Source organism: Pygocentrus nattereri, chromosome 15 (genome assembly GCF_015220715.1).
Source record: "Pygocentrus nattereri isolate fPygNat1 chromosome 15, fPygNat1.pri, whole genome shotgun sequence".
Classification (NCBI taxonomy): domain Eukaryota; kingdom Metazoa; phylum Chordata; class Actinopteri; order Characiformes; family Serrasalmidae; genus Pygocentrus; species Pygocentrus nattereri.
In genome coordinates this window covers 10588074-10606316 of record NC_051225.1, presented here as the reverse complement: position 1 = coordinate 10606316, position 18243 = coordinate 10588074, and the positions used below count along the sequence as shown (strand labels likewise).

General features: G+C 42.1%; 1 protein-coding gene across 8 annotated transcripts in view; it reads right to left on the bottom strand.

Annotated features, from left to right (window-relative positions):
• Positions 1-18243, bottom strand: part of neo1a (neogenin 1a) — a 242931-nt gene that overhangs the window by 121587 nt on the left and 103101 nt on the right. For all 8 annotated transcript variants that reach the window (XM_017709797.2, XM_017709799.2, XM_017709794.2 and 5 more), the window contains exon 3: positions 3729-4004. In XM_017709797.2, the coding sequence (XP_017565286.2) occupies positions 3729-4004 (276 nt within the window). The remainder of the gene's footprint in view (positions 1-3728; positions 4005-18243) is intronic.

The window sequence follows — 18243 nt, the reverse complement described above, 5'->3', positions numbered from 1 at the left end:
CTTGAGCTTAAGAATATGACTAAAAATGACTCAGTATTACTATTATGATTACACAGTATATTGTTTGCGGCTCGCGGCATTCCAATATGTAAATGCACCCTTTTAAAAGTGCCAGATCCTCATTTTACATGATGATTTTCCATCCTCTCTTATTCTCTCTTATTAACATTTGCATACTACATGAAACAGTTTCATCGAAGAAAAAAGAGATGATTTGGGCTCCTTAATAAATTACAGAAGTTGTTCAATGTGTGCTGTGAGCATCCTGACAAATCTCCAGACACGTTTCTGTGGGCGTTTCAATAAGATATTCACACGAGCCAACAGTAATATATTAATAAAAATAATGATGACCAGTAATGTTTAATCGTAGGACATTGAGGTGTTTTAATATATTGCAGGAATGTCGTCTTCTTTCTACAGTCCAATAGCAATGTAATACGGTATTTTGTGCATATAGTGCAGCCCTAGTAACGACTCTTGAGACTATTTAAGTTATGTAGCTATGAAAGTGAAGGCCTTTATGGTTTAAAGGGTTAATGTTTGTCATCCTCTCTGACAACAGAGGCTCTGGTCCTGACAGATCTCTGCATTCTGGGTGAAGAAGTGTCACTGGATCTAAGAAGTGCACGCCCTGCTTTGACCTCTCGGCCTTTGGAAACCTTGATGTTTGAGGTCCTTAGTCGCGCCATTACTCTCTGTCCACTCCTTGGCCACTGACTGAGCTAAGAGCTACGTGTATGTTTGGCTTTGTGGAAATGAAAGCATTCCATTATCAGTTTCCTGTTGTTGAAGCATAACTGCATTATGCTGCAATAGGTTTTGGCTCTTGTTACGTATATATTCAGAGATAACGGCTCCAGGTGACAGTGCTTTGGTTCTGATTTATGTCCTCTAATATCTTACTCAGCTCTCAGAGCTGAACTGCCTGCGTAAATAATGCTGCATACTGAGGACCTGACACAAAGGAATTCAGCCTTCTTTTGGTTTGGGATGAATTACGCTGCTCTCTTTGATAACCCCAAACAGAGCTGTCTCCCTGCTGGAAGCCAACTCTAATCTCTCCCTCCCTCGTTCGAAGTCTCGCTTTCACTCTCTCTGGAAAGGGCACACTAAATCAAGTGAACGTGCATTTCGTACTTCAATAATGACGGATTTTCTGCTGGTTGACCAATAGTGGAGCCTCTCCTTCAGTCTATTTGTACAAGCTTTTAAGAGACATTCTCTAATTTCTTCCATTCTATCAGGCTCTACAGGCGCTCCTCCTTCGCTCTCTCCCACTTTCTCCCCCATTATCTCTATGGCTGAAATGGAAAGTGCATGCTAAATTGCGTCAGTAGTTGTACAGTACCCACAGCACAGAAAAATGAAGAGGGGCTTTCCACTGGCCAGTAAAAGAGCAAAGTAATATATGCACATACCGCTGAATACTGATGTGCACATTCAAATATTTATGACATGGACATTGCTCAGAGGGACTGTGGTCCACTTTAGAAAAAACACCAGAACGTCATTCTGCTCAGGTGCAGTCATAAAGAATCTACTGCACAGTTTCTTCAAACAGTTTCAACCTTTTCAACTCCTTGTGACCACCGGTGGCTCCTAAATGCACTTCGTCATATTCTTTACTTCATAACTTTTATATTTCATAAGCAACATTCAAAAGGTGAGTGTCGTATGAGGCTCTAACAGTCTTCTTTCCAGTCAAATAGATGGGTCATATAATTTTAAAATGCTATAATAAAAGAAGCTGAACTCAGTTTGTTTTTCTACAGAAAGTCGAACCATTTTTCCACAAATCTGGGCTATAAACTATAAACAGAGTTTATAGTTAACAGTTTAGTTAACAGATAGGCGTCTCTTCAGTGCTCTGCTCTGTAAAAATGATTCTTTATAAAATAATACAAACAGCGTTTAAGATTTTTGGCTTTCAGCAGTAAATTGTAAGCATATAGCAATATGTGTGATCAAAAAACACACTGTGTTAATTTGGAGCTTTTATCAAAAAAAATCATGCAGTTGCTGAATAATTTGCCTTATTTACATTTACAGCATTTGGCTGACGCTCTTATCCAGAGCGACTTACAATTTGATCATTTTTACACAGGGGGCCCAAGGTGGTGTTAGGAGTCTTGCCCAAGGACTCTTATTGGTATAGTGTAGGGTGTTTGCCCAGGTGGGGATTGAACCCCAGTCTACAGTGTAGAAGGCAGAGGTGTTAACCACTACACTATCCCAACCACAGCCTTATGATTTGGGTATGTAAAAAAACAAAATATACCCATGAGCATAAGAGGTTAAAGTTACAGCTATGATCCAAACATGGCCAGTGGATCTACTCTATCTAGCTACACATACAGGTGCGAGATAAGCTGGTATAAAAGTGAAGACCACTGTGACTCTTCACGACATGGGTATAATGTATCGTGGAAAACGTGATTAGCCTAAAAACAAAAACAAAGTACAATGCTTCAGCAGATTATTACTCCTTCTGTCTCTTTCAGAGTCTTTCACCTTCACTTCACTTTCTCTTTTTTCGTAATGCTTGTCTGATAAAAGAAACTAACAGTTCAGTAGAAGTTGTGATCGTCCTCCAATTTGGCCACAAAACTGTAATTAATCTAGAAAGCACTGAACTGTGAATGTCACACAAACTTTGCCATCCAGGGATGTTTTGTATGAGGTTGTAGTGTCTGTGGCTTCTTAGCCTGGTTCCAAAGCTTAGACATGACAGGCCTAAAGCTACTTCGTCTGGTATCTGAAACCTGACACTGTGGACTGAGGATGCCCCAAAATGTACAACGTCACACAGGTGGCTGGACGTGCCCCTCAAGAGCCTCTCTCCATTCAACCAGCCATGCAAAGCTATGCTCACGTATGGGAATATCAGTGTCTTGTTATGGCCTGCACCATAAGGGAAAGAAAAAATAAATAAATAAATGAATAACAGACTAACAACTGGCAGGGAGTAATTTCTTACTGTCACTGGGGGCTGTTACTATGGTAACTTGGTTAACCCATACCATAACCATAGGTCTCAAGACTGTATTTCGCACTAGCACAGAGGGATAAACTGTGACGCCTTTGTTGATGACAAACTGTGAAGTACTATTTTACAGCCTCTTGAAAAGTGCAAGAAAAAATTGAGAATGAGCACACATGCAAAATAAACAGGATTAAGGGTGAAAGAGAAAACTCATGGTGCAAAAAAGTGATGTGGAATCGGTTTGGCATCATAATTTCCAAAATAAAACGACAAATAACGTGCATGTTATCACACTCTGTTAAGTAAAGGTAGAAAAACCAGCAAAGCACCAGCTGAAACAGCTGCTGTGCTCTTACTGTAGGTTTTAAAACATAAAGAACCTTTTAACCTTTATTAACATTGAAGGTCTTATAAAATGTGATTTAAGGAGGTAAAAAGAAAAATAAAAGCAGCAGCAAAAGCAGAATTTCGCTGCTGTCAAACCAAAACCTTCTATCTCCATTTTTATCGTTTTTCAGTTTTTGACATAATTTGAAAGTACCTAGTGTCCTTTATATTGTGAATAAATGGAATGGACCAAAAGAAACGGCCCAGAATTACTTGGAAAAATGTCTGGTTCCACCGACTTACATTAAAAGTAAAGCAGGTTTTTAGTTCTCCTGTAAAGTTGTCATTTTGGAGAAGCAAAAAATTTGATGCAAATGAAGAAGCAGAAGAAGAAAAATTCAATGCACTACATTACCAGGCTGAATTTGGAGCACCGCCTCCTCGCTGGTCTTGGTTGGTCCTACATTTTCCAGCACACAGCGGTACAGGCCTGCATCTGATTCTGTGGCGTTGCTGATGACCAGAGCTCCGCTGGGCAAAGTGAACACTCGCTGGTCCAGCAGCACCGGCTCCTTATCACGCTCCCAGCGGATAAAGGCCACCAAGTCAGGGTTGACCTCACAGCTCAGCACCTGGCTGTCACCTAGCCGCACTGATGCTGCCTCGGGCTGCCCAGAGAACCGGGGCGTACCTGCGAGATCAAAGAACCAGAATGTTAGGAGTTAGAAAAACAAAAATGATTTAAAAACGACCCAGAATCCATTACTGTTCTGCACTGGTCTCGGATAATGTTCCTCCACAAGAATAAACACACAACATTAATTAATAATGTAACCGGGAGACTGAGAGATTCTCGCCCACTTTCAAGTCTGAGTAATTATTTTCTTTCCATGTTTGGAGATGTTTTTTTTTCCTGATGGCAAACAACAGTGTTTCAATTAAAGATGGAGCAGCATACACAGCTTAATTCAAATGATGACAGAAGACCACCATCACTCAAACAGTTGTGGCAATTTAGTATTGTGGCTGGCTGTTTGTAGCTCTGTCCAAAAGGAGGAAACATTGTTGGTGGGCTACTAAGCCACAGATATTGGTCTCGGTCACCTTCCTTACCAGCAAAACACTGCTGATAGTGCAGCAGGACACAAGCACCACTCTACCTGCATCATCATCAACAGGGCATCACACAAAACACTGCACCTGCACACTTTCGAATTAGCAACACATTATCTTTACTGATAGTGGAGTCACACAGTGATATTGAATTTTACGCTTAGCATAGTTAATTGCCATTGTCAAAGCCAGGTCAAATCACGTTTTTCTGAAGATTTTAATGCATAACTACATACTGGAGAAAACCTACACACACACACACACACACACACACATATATATACATATACCACACACACACACATACACACACACACATATATATATATATATATATATATACCACACACACACACATACACATACACACACACACACACACATACATATATATATATATATATATATATATATATATATATATATATATATATATATATATATATATATATATATATATATATATGTATATACACACACACACACACACACATATACACACACACACACACACACACACACATATATATATATATATATATATATACATACACAAATTTGCTTTGAAAGATTTCTGGTTTCATAGACTTACATTAAAAGTAGATAATGTTTTAGATAATATATATATATATATATATATATATATATATATATATATATATATATATATTATTATTATTATTATTATTATTAAGCAGACTTGTGAAAAAAAAAATACTGACATGGCGATTCATGCCGGATTAAAATCATGGATCTCGTTCATAATCACTCAAATTACAGCACCTCCTCAGGTAAAACCAATCCAGCTCAAATAGGCCATAATCTGTACAGATGGTATAACAGTTCTAACATACTGTGGTATTTAAAAATGATGACAATATTTCAAAAGTATGACATGTCAAATTTCTATTCCATTTCCATGAACAGCCAAACAAACATTCCCCCCTCAATTATATGTTAGAAGAGCTCTCTGGTTGGTGCTGTGGGAGCTCACTCAAAATCAGAGCCAGGAAAAACCTCAGAAAAACGAAGCATGATAGCAGTTTAACAACAGCCAAGAGCCAAACACACCACCACTGTGTGACAACGCCAGTCAGTGAGTCTCTACTCATTTTAGCTTTAGTTAGCCTGAACTGAGCCCATGTTGTGGATGGGTGGCAGGTTTGTCCTGCAAACTAAATTACTGTTAGCTTAGCCAAAATACTACCAACCCAAACACAACCCAGCTTTCTGTCACTCCAATACCAGTCGCTCTCAGACATTACTTATCATTTATCAAGTCAGCAGAGCAGCAGTTCTGTGAGGCACGGCACTGGAACAGTCGCCTTGTTAAGCTAACGGTAAGCTAGCCATTCGGGCTACAGCTTCACAGAACAGGTTTAATTTCGCTTTTCAGTTCCTTTAACACCAGTCGCATGATTTTACTCCCTCAGACTTGAATCAATATCAGCTAAACTTGTGTTTTAGCCAGAATGGAGCGTGTTCTATGGTGAGCAGAGCTGTTTTCACGCTAGCTAAGCTAATGCTAACCAGCGATCACCTGGTTAGCAGCACTGTTTTACATTTAGCAGTTGTTCGATGGTTTGGCATTTATTGGCTGATGGCTTCGTTCTCTCCCTCAGATTCGGATCATTATCAACTAACCTTGTGTCCCTGTTTTAGTCAGAACTGAGCCTGTTCTGTGGTGAGCAGAGCAGTCACTGTGCTAGTTAATGCTAACCAGCTCTCACCTAGTTAGCAGCTTTTTTTTTTACTGTGATGACGTAAGGGCACTAAACTTTTAATTATTTATTTTGGATCAAATGGCAAAAACATTAAGAAATGCTTTTACATCACTTACAATGATTTTACGTTTTTAACCCCCCCCCCCCCCCCCTTTTTTTTTTTTTGGTTTAAGAATTGGTCTTTGAGGAGCGCTCAGGCTCATGCACACTGACCAGCCTGAAGGGCTGCTATTAGCATACATTTTCAGTTCATTAGATTTATATTAAAAAGGCATATAAGCAGATGACTAATTGTGCTTGATATATAATCAATAATACTGATATTTTAACAAGAAAATATTTTGGTCATTATTAGTCAATATCATCCAGGACGCCTTCCGCCTGCTGGGATAGGCTCCAGCATCCCCCCGCGACCCCGCACGGAGAAGCGGCTTAGAAAATGGATGGGTGGATGGATGGATCATCCAGGCCTAATACTGCATTTGATCAAGACTGCATACAGTGCTTAGTGCTATCCCTGAATGGACAATGGCACAAATCACTAGTAAGCTGCAAAAAAACAGCTATCTATGATCTGATTTGATGGCAGGGACTGCGGAGTAAAATGATTTATGTGTGGGTTAAAAAAAGCAGCCATGTTTAAGCTCCAAGTTTCACACAACCCACCTCACGCTGGGCCCACTAAATAGAACATAGCTATGGAATTTCAAAGGAAGCCTTTAAAATAATGTCTGAAAGGTGATCTGGCTCCAACTGGGAAGGAAGCCAAGTCCAGCATGAGATATGCTACAGTAAAGAAGCAGGAACAGTACGTTAAGGGATGGCCAAAGAGAGGCCGAGGCATCTGCATTACAATGAGGCTCTCATGCGCAGCGATTATGGTTTTTGCGCTGTGCTGGAGAGATCATTAGCCGGGCCTCATCATGCGGCGTGTGGGGGGGCTGACTTCATCACTCTCCTTTATCCCGCAAAACCGGGGCTACGCAATCGACTCCACTTTATCACAATTCGCAGTGCATCGACAGGTTAGCTGCTTGCTCTGCACCCGCCGCTCGTCCATATCCATCACCCCACGCTGCAGTGCTGACCTACACTTCCTGCTCTCCGCGCTGAAGAAGCTGTTATTAGCGTCGGAGCCGAAGTCACGGAGGCTTTTCAGACTTCACAGCTGCACACGCAGCACAGAATGACCTGCTCAGCCTGCAGCGTCACTGAGGCCACTCATTACTGCTTTGTTGCTGAGAACAAAGAAGAAAACATCCATTCCCTTTTTCACACTTTCACTGCCTCTCTCTCTCTCTCTTTCTCCATTTTTCACCCCTTCCACCCTTTCCCATCTCTCTTCTTTCTCTCCCCATCTTTTCCTGTCTTTCTCTTTCCTTTCCTTCATTTTCTCTCTTCCCTCATCTACTGCTTTCTCGCTCCACATGTATCTCTTCTTTCTTATCACTTTCCTGTTTCTTTCCCTGCTTCCCCCTTTCCCGTCTCTCTTTTTCTATGTTCTGTGCTCTTTCTTTTTCCTCCCCCTTTTCCTGCCTGTCTTTCTATTTTTATGTCTCCTTCTGTTTCTTTTTTTATCTCTCCCTCATTCATCTCTTTCTTGATCTCTCTTGATTTCTTCGTCTTCTCTTTTCATTGTTCCTCTGTTTCTCCAACTCTCACTTTCACTCTCTTTCCGCCGCTCTCCTGCCCTCTTTCTTGCCTATCTCGCTCTTCCTGGCTCCCTTTATCTCTCTTTCCTTTCTTTGTCTCCCCGTTCCTCTCTTTCTTGGTCACTATCTGTCTTTCTTTACCAGTCTCTCTCTTCGCTGCCCCGCTCTTCGAATCTCTCATCTGTTTCTCTTACTTCTTGCTCCTCTCTCTCAGTCTCTCTACTGGTCTCTCTTTTCTCAGCCCCTCTTTCTCTTGCCTCTTTTTCCTTCTCTTTTTCTCATTGTTTTTGTCCCTCTTTCCAGGTCTTTCTTTCTCTGTCTCTCTCATTTCTCTCTCTCTCTTTACTGGTCTCTCTTTTCTCGGCCCCTCTCCCTATCTCCTTCCCGCCTCTCTTTACTCTCTCCCTCTCTTTCTTGTTGTTTCTGTAACTCTTTCCTGGTCTTTCTTTCTTTGTCTCTCTGTTTCTCTCTTTCTTTGTCTCTCTGTTTCTCTCTTTCTTTATCTCTCTGTTTCTCTTCACTGGTCCCTCTTTTCTCTGCCTCTCTCCCCCTCTCTCTCTCCCTATCCCTATCCCTCTCTCTCTCTCCCTATCCCTTTCTCCCTCCCTCCCTCCCTCCCTCTCCAGAGTGAGACGCTGTGTGCCGCCTCTGTGTGAACAGAACACACTTTATGGCTTTAATTCTGCTCTCCAGGCTGTGTGGTGGTCATGCAGAGACAGACTCAGCCGTGCGTTTCGCACTAGTTTAATCCCTTTATAAACAAAGTACAAAATCACTCCCCACACAACAGACAACTCACTCTAAAACAAGCGATACACTCTTCACTCACTCCTCAGCGCTGCTCGAGTTTCTTCTTTGGATAGAGGGGAAAAACACAAACTAAAAGAAAAGGCTGAGAGAGAAAACAAGATCCAGACACTGTTGCTCCTTCAGTAAGCAAAACAGTCTCACCTCAGCAAACCGCTGGAGCGAATGTGCTTGATTTCCAGCAGCACTGGGAACATGCAGCCTGCTGCTACTTTCTGCCCTGTCCAAGTGTTTCCTATGGGCTCGTCCAAGAGAAACATTTACACAGCGTTTCTTAACAGTAGCGTGGATGCGACGAGAGAACGAGGCCTGTAACAAGAGGCTGGACCTCACACATGGACAGGGAACGTGACGTCATATATACGTCCCCTATATATTATATACACGTACCTACCGGTCTGTAATAATAACATATTACATGCTAAATATACAGCACTGTGCACTGTACTGTATGTTCATTTTTCAGATGTTTTGGAGAATTTTAGATAAGATAATCCTCTTGAATGAGGAAGACAAATGTCAAAAGGAATAAGTGACCAAGAGAAAAGGGGACACCCAACAAATGTGGTAGACCAACAAAACCACCCCCATCAGATAAACAGCAGTTAAAAGCTTCTTTGTGAGAGACGAGAAAATCAGCTTCAGATCTGAAAACATCCACAGGTGTTTCCGTCCATCCTTCCACTGTGAGAAGACGACTCAGCGCTATGGGCCTGAAAGGTTGTGTAGCTGCCAAGAAGGCCTCACTAAGGAAAAGGAAATGGGTGAAAAAAAAAGAAAAATTGGAAATCAAACAACAAAGTTTCTGGTGTTTTCAGAACAACTGACTGAACACCCCAGAGTCCAGACCTCAACATCACTGAATGTGTGTGGGATCATGTGGATCATCAGAAAATGCAAGTAACTTCTGGGGGAGGTGGGGAGGGAGAGGGGATGTTATGTGTTCTTATGATTAAAGACAAAAGATAAAAGACAATAAAACAATTGCTCACAAAAAAAAAGCAACCAACTTCTAAGACTGAACTTTGGCGGTGTGAACGGAGCCCTGGGAACAAGATAATGAAGCTGTGGCCATGACTCAGTATAGCATGGGAATGAGATCCTAATGTGTGGCCACGACTTAGTAAGACAAGGGAATAAGATCCTTATGTGTGGCCATGAATTAGTAAGACAGCGAAATGAGGTCTTAATGTGTTACCGCGACTTAGTAAGACATGGGAACAAGATCCTAGTGTAGGGTCACAATTTAGTAAGGCAGGGGAACAAGGCCCTCATTTGTTGCCAGAACTTAGTAATGCAGGAGAATGAGATCCTAATATGTAGTCATAACTTAGTAAGGCAAGGGAACGAGGTCCTAATCTAAGTCCACAACTTAGTAAGACAGGGGAATGAGATCCTAATGTGTGGTCACAACTTGGTAAGGCATGGGAACGAGATCCTAACACGTGGCCACAACTTGGTAAGGCAGGGGAAAAAAGTCCTAATTTGTTGCCATGACTTACTAAGGCGGGGAATGAGCTCCTAATTTATTGCCACAATTCGGTGAGAGGGCAATGAGATCCTAATGAGTGGCCACGACTTAATAAGGCAGGGGAATGAGATACTAATGGGTGGCCATGACTTAGTAAGGCAGGGGAACAAGATCCTAATGCATGGCCACGATTGAGTAAATCATGATCTTGTTCTCACACCTTATTCAGTCATGGCCACGACTTAATTATCTCATTCCCACACATTACTAAGCCGTGGCCATGCATTAGGATTGCGTTTCCACTCATTAGTAAGGCGTGGCCACACATTATTTTTATTTGCATGCAATGTCACCTGCAGGGTGTGAAAAAATATCCCTGCAGATTTCTTTGAAAAACGGAAAGCACGTCTCCTGAAAACGACGGGCGCTGTAATAAAGGCAAAGGGTGAACACGGTAAACGGTAAAAAAAATGACATTTTATTAAGTTTTTAGGGCTCCAGTGTAATTTTCCCTTAAATAAGCATTTCTGTTTTGACACCGCAGAAAAATAAATGTATACTCATTGGACTTCCTGACTGAAAATGAAGGCATCTTCGCATCTGGAATCAAAATTTGTGTAAGTAAAGTCTTATGTGACTTGACTATGCCAGGAATGCATAGAACTGATGTACTGCTGAAGGCATCATCTTCATCTCATGCCAACAGCCAAGCCTGGGCACAAGGACTGAGATCCACCCCCTGGAAAAACTATTATTACAACAAAAAAACAAACAGACATGGTTTATAACATTTGGAAAAACTGCATTTGGTCAGGAAAAGATTTTACAACCCAGGCTATTTATATTGGTCAAGCATGCTCCACTGGCCTCCCCCTGTAAGCAATTCCTGTTATTCTCTAAGTTGCTTACGTGGTCAGATCTTTTTGTCCTGAAACTGTAGAAAAACAAACCTACACCTAAACACACAGCCTGTACATCCACAGAGGTTAAGCGCACCTCAGCCAAAGTAATGCTCACCAACCCAAGAGATGTCACGCTCATTCACACACTCACAACCTGCCCCCAACACAGCTCGGAGAGTAAACACACTCAGCGGAGGGTCGGCCTGCGCGCATCGACAGAGCGATCAGAGTTTATTGGCTGGGCACTTGAGTGATTTGATTGCGGTCGACTGGATTAGAGGCAGCTCAGCGGCTCTGGTGCCTCTCGCACCTCGTCTACCGGTGGGACTCTGCCGAGAGAGGCAATCTGCCTCCATTGGTACACAGTAGAGAGGGAGATACAACGATCGATGGGAGTGATGAGAACTTCTCTCACACACACAGAGCAAAGCCTATAGCAAGTGTTGAGAGAGATGTTAGTAGCGACCTCCAGCAGAGAGAGGCAGATAACTAAACTCACCTTAGTACTACTGGATACTCAAATAAGGCATGTGTACTGGATTTAATTTATTATCACTTGATAATCAGTATTGAAGCTTTAGGTAAAATGCAAAGCTATATATCTGTTGTCAGAACAAAACCTTGTATCTACATTTTTGACATCATTTGAAAATGCACGTTTGCATATATGTTGTGTGTAAATTTCATTAAGGATGGACCATATATGTATATATACTGAATTGTTCATATATATAGCTCAAATTATAGCATGTTAGCTTGGGGTTAGTGTGTTAGATTTAGAGTAACACATTAACTGGTGACCTGATTCTTTTTGTTGGGATACTCGAAGAGGCTACAATGTAATAAGTATCAAAAATGCTTTAAATCCTAATCTCTACCCTGGCTACTTCAGGCCCCTTCAATGCAGCATGAATAGGGCCCCAATCTACAGCCCTCAAACTGACAGGAGAAATCCAAGTGGGTATTAAGTCTCAGATACCCCACTGAGCTGAAACCCACTGGCCATGGTCAGTCTCTCCCCAGACTCTTTGGGCAATCCTTTATAGGTCTTTAGAGGAGGCAGGGCTCTTGAAAGTCTCAGGAATATTTACAGGCGGGTGGACAAATGGCCCCTTCCATTTCGTGGTGGGTTTTTCAGGCACAGGTCCCCGTGAATAGGGCTCCACCGGGCCCGGATTTACAGGAGCCATTAAACTTCGGTATGAGGAGATAAATCTGTCGCTGTGAAGGTCTGGGGGTGAAAACTAGCAACACCACCTCACAGTGGAGGGCTGGTCCACTGGCAGTAAACAGAGGGGGAAAGAGGTTGAAGCTCATAACATCAGGACTGGGGCCCCCTCAGCTACCAGGGGTAAATAAATCCGCCTCCTTTATTTCTCGCTCACTAAAAAGAGCAGATTAATTTGCCTCCTGCTTACCTTCATGCAAAACTCATGAGCAGGTTAGAGCAATCTTAGCATGGCTTCGGTCCAAATTAGAGATTGCTGAGCTTCAGTCCACTGTCTTATTGTTCTGCTAATGCCAGTGCTAAGAATAAGTAAGGGAAGGATAGCCACGCGTGATGTGACCCAGTTCACGGCGGAGTCAGCCCGAGACCTGCTCGTCACCTTCCCGTACCACTGCATATTTCATGACCCTTACAAGCGTGGATAAATACTTTATGGCAGGAATGCAAGGTCTAGTGTGTTATGAGCTTGAAATGAGAAAGCTAAATAGGACAAACGAGTGTTTCCAAGCCAAGACCCTTGAACTGCATGGTGTAGTGTTTTCCCTGCTGTAGCACACTTGATTCATCTAATCGGCTAATTAACAAGCCCTTTCTGAGAAGAAGGGGGTGTGTTATTTTAAGACAAACACTCAAATATGCAGGACAGAGGTTCTCCAAGACCATGAGTGCGAAACACAGGCCCACTACACTTCACTTCAGAGACACGGAATTTCAGACAATCAGACAATTCCAACTGTTAGTCCCATATATGGTGAATCAAGAACACAAGCTGTCATCCACCAATCATACAGTATGTGATCATGCCACCAAAATGATTGTGGCAAAAGATCGTGTTGTTCTGCCAAACAGGAAAATGCTAAACTGTGTGTAATAAAACGGACTTACATGATGGCTTAAGCTACATTTACATTTACAGTATTTATCAGACGCTCTTATTCAGTTTGACTTACAATTTGGCTACGTTCACACACACCAGGTAAAAGTGGCCCAAATCTGATTTTCTCACCAAATCCAATGTTTATCGTTGGCTGTTCACATTCTCTTTTGAATGAACAGATCAGCTTCATCTTCCCCAGCATCACTAGAGCTATTATGAAATTCCAAAGGCTGACAGCACCCAGAATGTGTTCAAGCTTGACGTAAAAAAAGACAAGCTATTCGGTCACGGTCACTTCTTTGGTTCGCATCCTTGGATTTTTTAAACTTTGCTTTAAGATTTTTAACTGTTCTTTGACACAGCAGCCTCGCTCTCCTACGGCCACATTCAGCTGTTTTGTTCAAAGCCTTTTTGAACATGAAGGGTTTTGGATACATCTCTCCGAATTTTGTACAGAAACATCAGCCTAAATGATGATCTCAGCACAAAATTATGATGAATGTTGAGTTGGATTGATGTAAAAGTCAAAGCTGTTCAGACTGAGTTGCATTGCCGAAGATTGGATATGCATCAGATTTCAGTACCACATATAAAAGTCTTTTTTTTTTTTTTGCTGTTCACACAGACACACGTGTGTCACATATAAAGAAAAACACAGGCTTTGATCATTTTTTACACAGGTAGGTGAAGGTAGTGTTAGGAGTCTTGCCCAAGGACTCTTATTGGTATTGTGTAGGGTGCTTATCCAGGTGGGGATTGAACCCCAGTCTACAGTGTCCAGAGGTGTTCCCCACTACGCTATAACAACCAAGTCCTATTTCCACACAGAGAGGGTGATTTAATAACTTGCTCAAAAGTTCCTTTAGTGGCCACAGGAGGGGTTCCTGATAGCATAGGTTGTACAACGATTACCACGGATTTGCAAAGATGCGATAATAGTGACCATCTTTCAGGACAGCTCAGATACCGGTGACTGCCATCACCATCAGTTTAATGAGCCAAACTAACGATACAACTTTAAGGATAAGGGTAAGGATATGAGATGTATGCAAATTGCCACAAAGGCCACTGTTGTTCGCCACCTACACGCTTTGCCTGCTCAATATAGTCCCACTCAGCATAGGAAAAGAGATGAGCTAAAAGATTGCATAACAGATGGAATCCTGGACAAGCTTACAGAGAAATAGAAGTTTGAAACTCGTTTAAGACTCTGGTAAAACATTTAGGTTTCCCAATAAAAAAAAATGGAGACTGAAAAAAATAAAGACCAAAAAGTTCTATGGGAACATCATAAATCGGTTTTGTATCCCACTTCCATTCCCAGAAATTGAAATTCAAGCACAACTGTTGTTGTTCTAGGATCAGCTCCATGATAACCACAGCTGACGAAAAAGCCAAATGACCATTGACCACACTATCTCTGTCTTGGGCCCCATGCCATTTCTTTTATTTTTAGCCCTACCCCTTGTTTTTGAGTGTCATGTTGCCCCTTGGAATTGAGTTACAAGGGGTAGTGGTTGAAATCTTCCTCTCAGTCAATGGGACCCTCACATAAAAAACCATTACATTAACAGCTACTAGCGCTGCTCTGTAGGCGAACCTGCCCATCTGCAGTGATAGCAGAGGAGGGTGAAGTTCAGCTCCTCACTGCTGGGCTTTAGTTACATTTAGGGAATCATATGCCTTCAAAGAGGGGGGCAATTATTTAAACCTCTAATTCTTCATTTATTATCAGCATCCTCTTATTCAGTGATTCAGTTATTCACCAGATTCTTGTTTCAATTTTCCCATTCCATCTTAAATGGAATGTAACTGCTGCACCATTTAAGGTGGTACAGGAAGTTTAGCTAGCTAGCCAGCCACCGAGCCATTAGTATATGACTAGTGATTATGTTTGTTATGAAGAAAAGGAGAGGAGGATAATATGTTAAAACAACATTAAACTAAGACAATACAGAGGTTATCAGAATTTTTAACAGATTTAATAGAAAACACACATTTGTGGGTTTCTTTGGAAACTTGCGTCCGTTTAATTTTTCCTCTCATAACACTTCCTTTGGAGTGATATAGCCCATGTAGCCCTAACACTTCACGCTACCCTGAGATGTATACACCCACAATGGAGGGGTAAGGGCAAAGTGGTAGGGGCGAGGGGTGAATCGGGATTAGCCCTTAGTCATGTCCTTGGCAACAGGCTCATGTTATTAACCAAACAGACACATTTTATAGTCCTGAATTTTTAGCCCGTGTCATTTCTCCATCTTCACATGATGGAACACAATAAAGAGCCCAATGTGATTCCAGTGATTCCAGTATTGAAATAATGACTTTGAACAGTTACCCAAGCACTTGAGTGCCTCTGCATATCCCTACCAAACACCTTTAGATTGTGGTGATGAGACCAAAATAGAATATTAAATAACTTCTAAAGGTGTCTCTTTAGTAAGAACCACCCACTTACAGTTAAAACAACCTCCTAGCAACCCAAAAGGACCTTCTATTGTTGGTTGACACACACAAGGCTTCACAAACGGGTGAGTTGTGTCTGTGTTTGAAATAAAACCAGCACAGGGTTTTGCTCTCTCTCTCTCTCTCTATTGAACTGTGGCATTACATTTCCCAGGAGGCAAATGACAGTGCGTACCCGTGGGTTATATTCCGTGTCAGTTTCCCAGAAGTGGCTAATAAAAGTGAAATGATAACGGGGCAAGAGCATAAATAAACACAACATTCCCATGTGGCTGCCTCTTCAGAGCACTAACAACTCTAACAAATTTCCCTGCTCTCATGAGCAGCTGTAACTTTAGCATCGCTGAGCCTTTTCATGGCAAACGCTGGATTTTGCACATGTAGGAAAATATCTTTTCAGATGTGACAGAACGTCATAAAAAGAACAAACCCAACAGCATCGCTCCGACAACTGCCTGATCTCTGACTGGCAGCGAAACAAGTGAACTGTTGGATGGCCCCATTACAACTGAAACGGTGCTTCGCCATTTTTCATACAATGGCGGTGAAATCCTCAAAACTGACAGTTACAGTATCGCCTTTCCACTCTGCCTACTTTGTAAATCTGCAGTGCTCACAAAGAAGCTGCTTTAATAGGATGAGCTCACTAGTGTTCCTCAAACTCTGAGCACCCTCTCAATTTTTCCACAGTATATTTCTTGGCCATTTCTGTTTGTTATCCAGAAGAAACTGTGGAAAATTCTAGCAAATGCTGTCATTTTTAACCACAAAAAGCACTTTAAGCACTGAGTAAGCGTGACATGACTTGACAATACACAGATTTTCAGGTTCACTTTTTTAATTCTAAAGTGAGGATTTGATTAGAGATTTAATTATTTGGTATGTTAAAAGTGCCTTGACTCTACTGTTAGATTTGGTCTAGTGTAGTGGCAACACCTCTGTCTTCTACACAGTAGACTGGGGTTCAATTCCACACCTGGGTACACCTTGGGCAAGTCCTAACACTACCTTCACCAACCTGTGTAAAATGACCAAATTGTAAGTTGCTGTGGATAAGAGCGTCTGCCAAATGCCGTAAATACAAAAAAACTATTTAATATAATGCAACCAGTATATACTACCCATACTAGTTTGGCCTATATAACTGAAGTTATCAAATAAGCCTTTTAGTGCTTGCTGGCCCACTTGCTTTACTGCAGTTCCGCATCTACTTATTTTATTCACAAATACAGTATTTACCATACTAAAGAAAAATGTCTCAAAATTTCCGAAATGTTCACTTTCCTTGAGGCTAGCGCTAGTGGACAGATTAATCACAGTTTTACAGAGGCAAATAAGCAAGGGGAAAGGTCTAATGTGCCCTTTGCACCTAGCCAACACATCCCTCTCATCATCAATAGAGTGAATATTCATCTACTCCTCAGCTCCAGCTACAGATTATAACCTCATGAGACACAAATGCGTAAAATTTACATACAGAAATCACTCATTAGAGAACAAACCCAATCCCAACCTCAGCCAAACAATGCATTTCACCCCAAAACAGTCCCAATACCTGATATTCTGAGCGCTGTCTGGCTTGGGTCAGGTAGCAGACCTCTACTCGAGGGCTCCCTTTAAGAGTAAGAACATTACTTGATGTGTCCCAAGACTCAAGAATCTTAGTCCAACTGACTCTTGTTAAAGGAAACATTTTCTCTACTTTCATCTACCGACTCTGTTCTCTTATCTAATCCACCCTGGAGATTAAGCCGAATGGTCTCATGCAGACCCCTTTTATAAAGGTTCTTTTATCATATATCTACGGTTCTACATATCAAAAAATTCCTTTGAATTACATCCAAGAAGCCCAATCGTAGTTCTACACCAGGGGTGCTCCATCCTAGCACTAAAGATCGACCACCATGGAGAATTCAGATCCCACCCACCTGGAACCAATATTCAGATGCCCCTGAAGGCCTTCAATACCTGGGTCAGGTGTGTTAGATTAGGACTGGAGCTTAACTCTGATCTCCAGGACCAGGACAGTGCATCCCTGCTCTGTGCCAAAACTGCTCACAAGTTCAGTGAAAAAAATCCTATTGTTTCTTTAATTTTCTCTGCCAGTACGATGTCTTGAACGACGAAGTACAGATGTTGTTCTCCTGGCTAGCATAAACTTCAAGGGGAAGCCATCCTCCGCAGCGGGACCAGCTGTTCCTCAGACAAGGTTGAAGAGCCCCTTGTGTTTACAGGAAGGCCCAGCTCAGCACTGGGTTTACATTAAAACCTGTGGCATCCTGTTCAAACATCCTGTCCGCCCCACTGAGCCGCAGTGGGCTGCAACATGGCCGCCGCGCCGGTTAGCCGAGCAAGTAATTCCGTCTTGCCAAACGACAATCAAGCAGTGGAGCTGCAGCAGCGGTGAAGGCAAACAAATCAAAATGAAATTATGTTCAATCAGAGCGTCTAGACAAAGGCAGGCAGTGCAGCTGGCACATGAGTAGCGTAATATGAATCGTTGTTGCGCGTGAGCTGCAGCCACGAAGAGTTAGCAGGGCCTTGGATGAAGAGGGGCAGCCATGAGTGCAGAAGGGCTCCGGCAGAGGCCAGTTACCAGGGAAACTGTAGAAATATGGACATTCATAGAGGATCACCTTGTATGTAAGTAAATGATAACCGTGTTCAGGTCAACACACTGCAGCTGG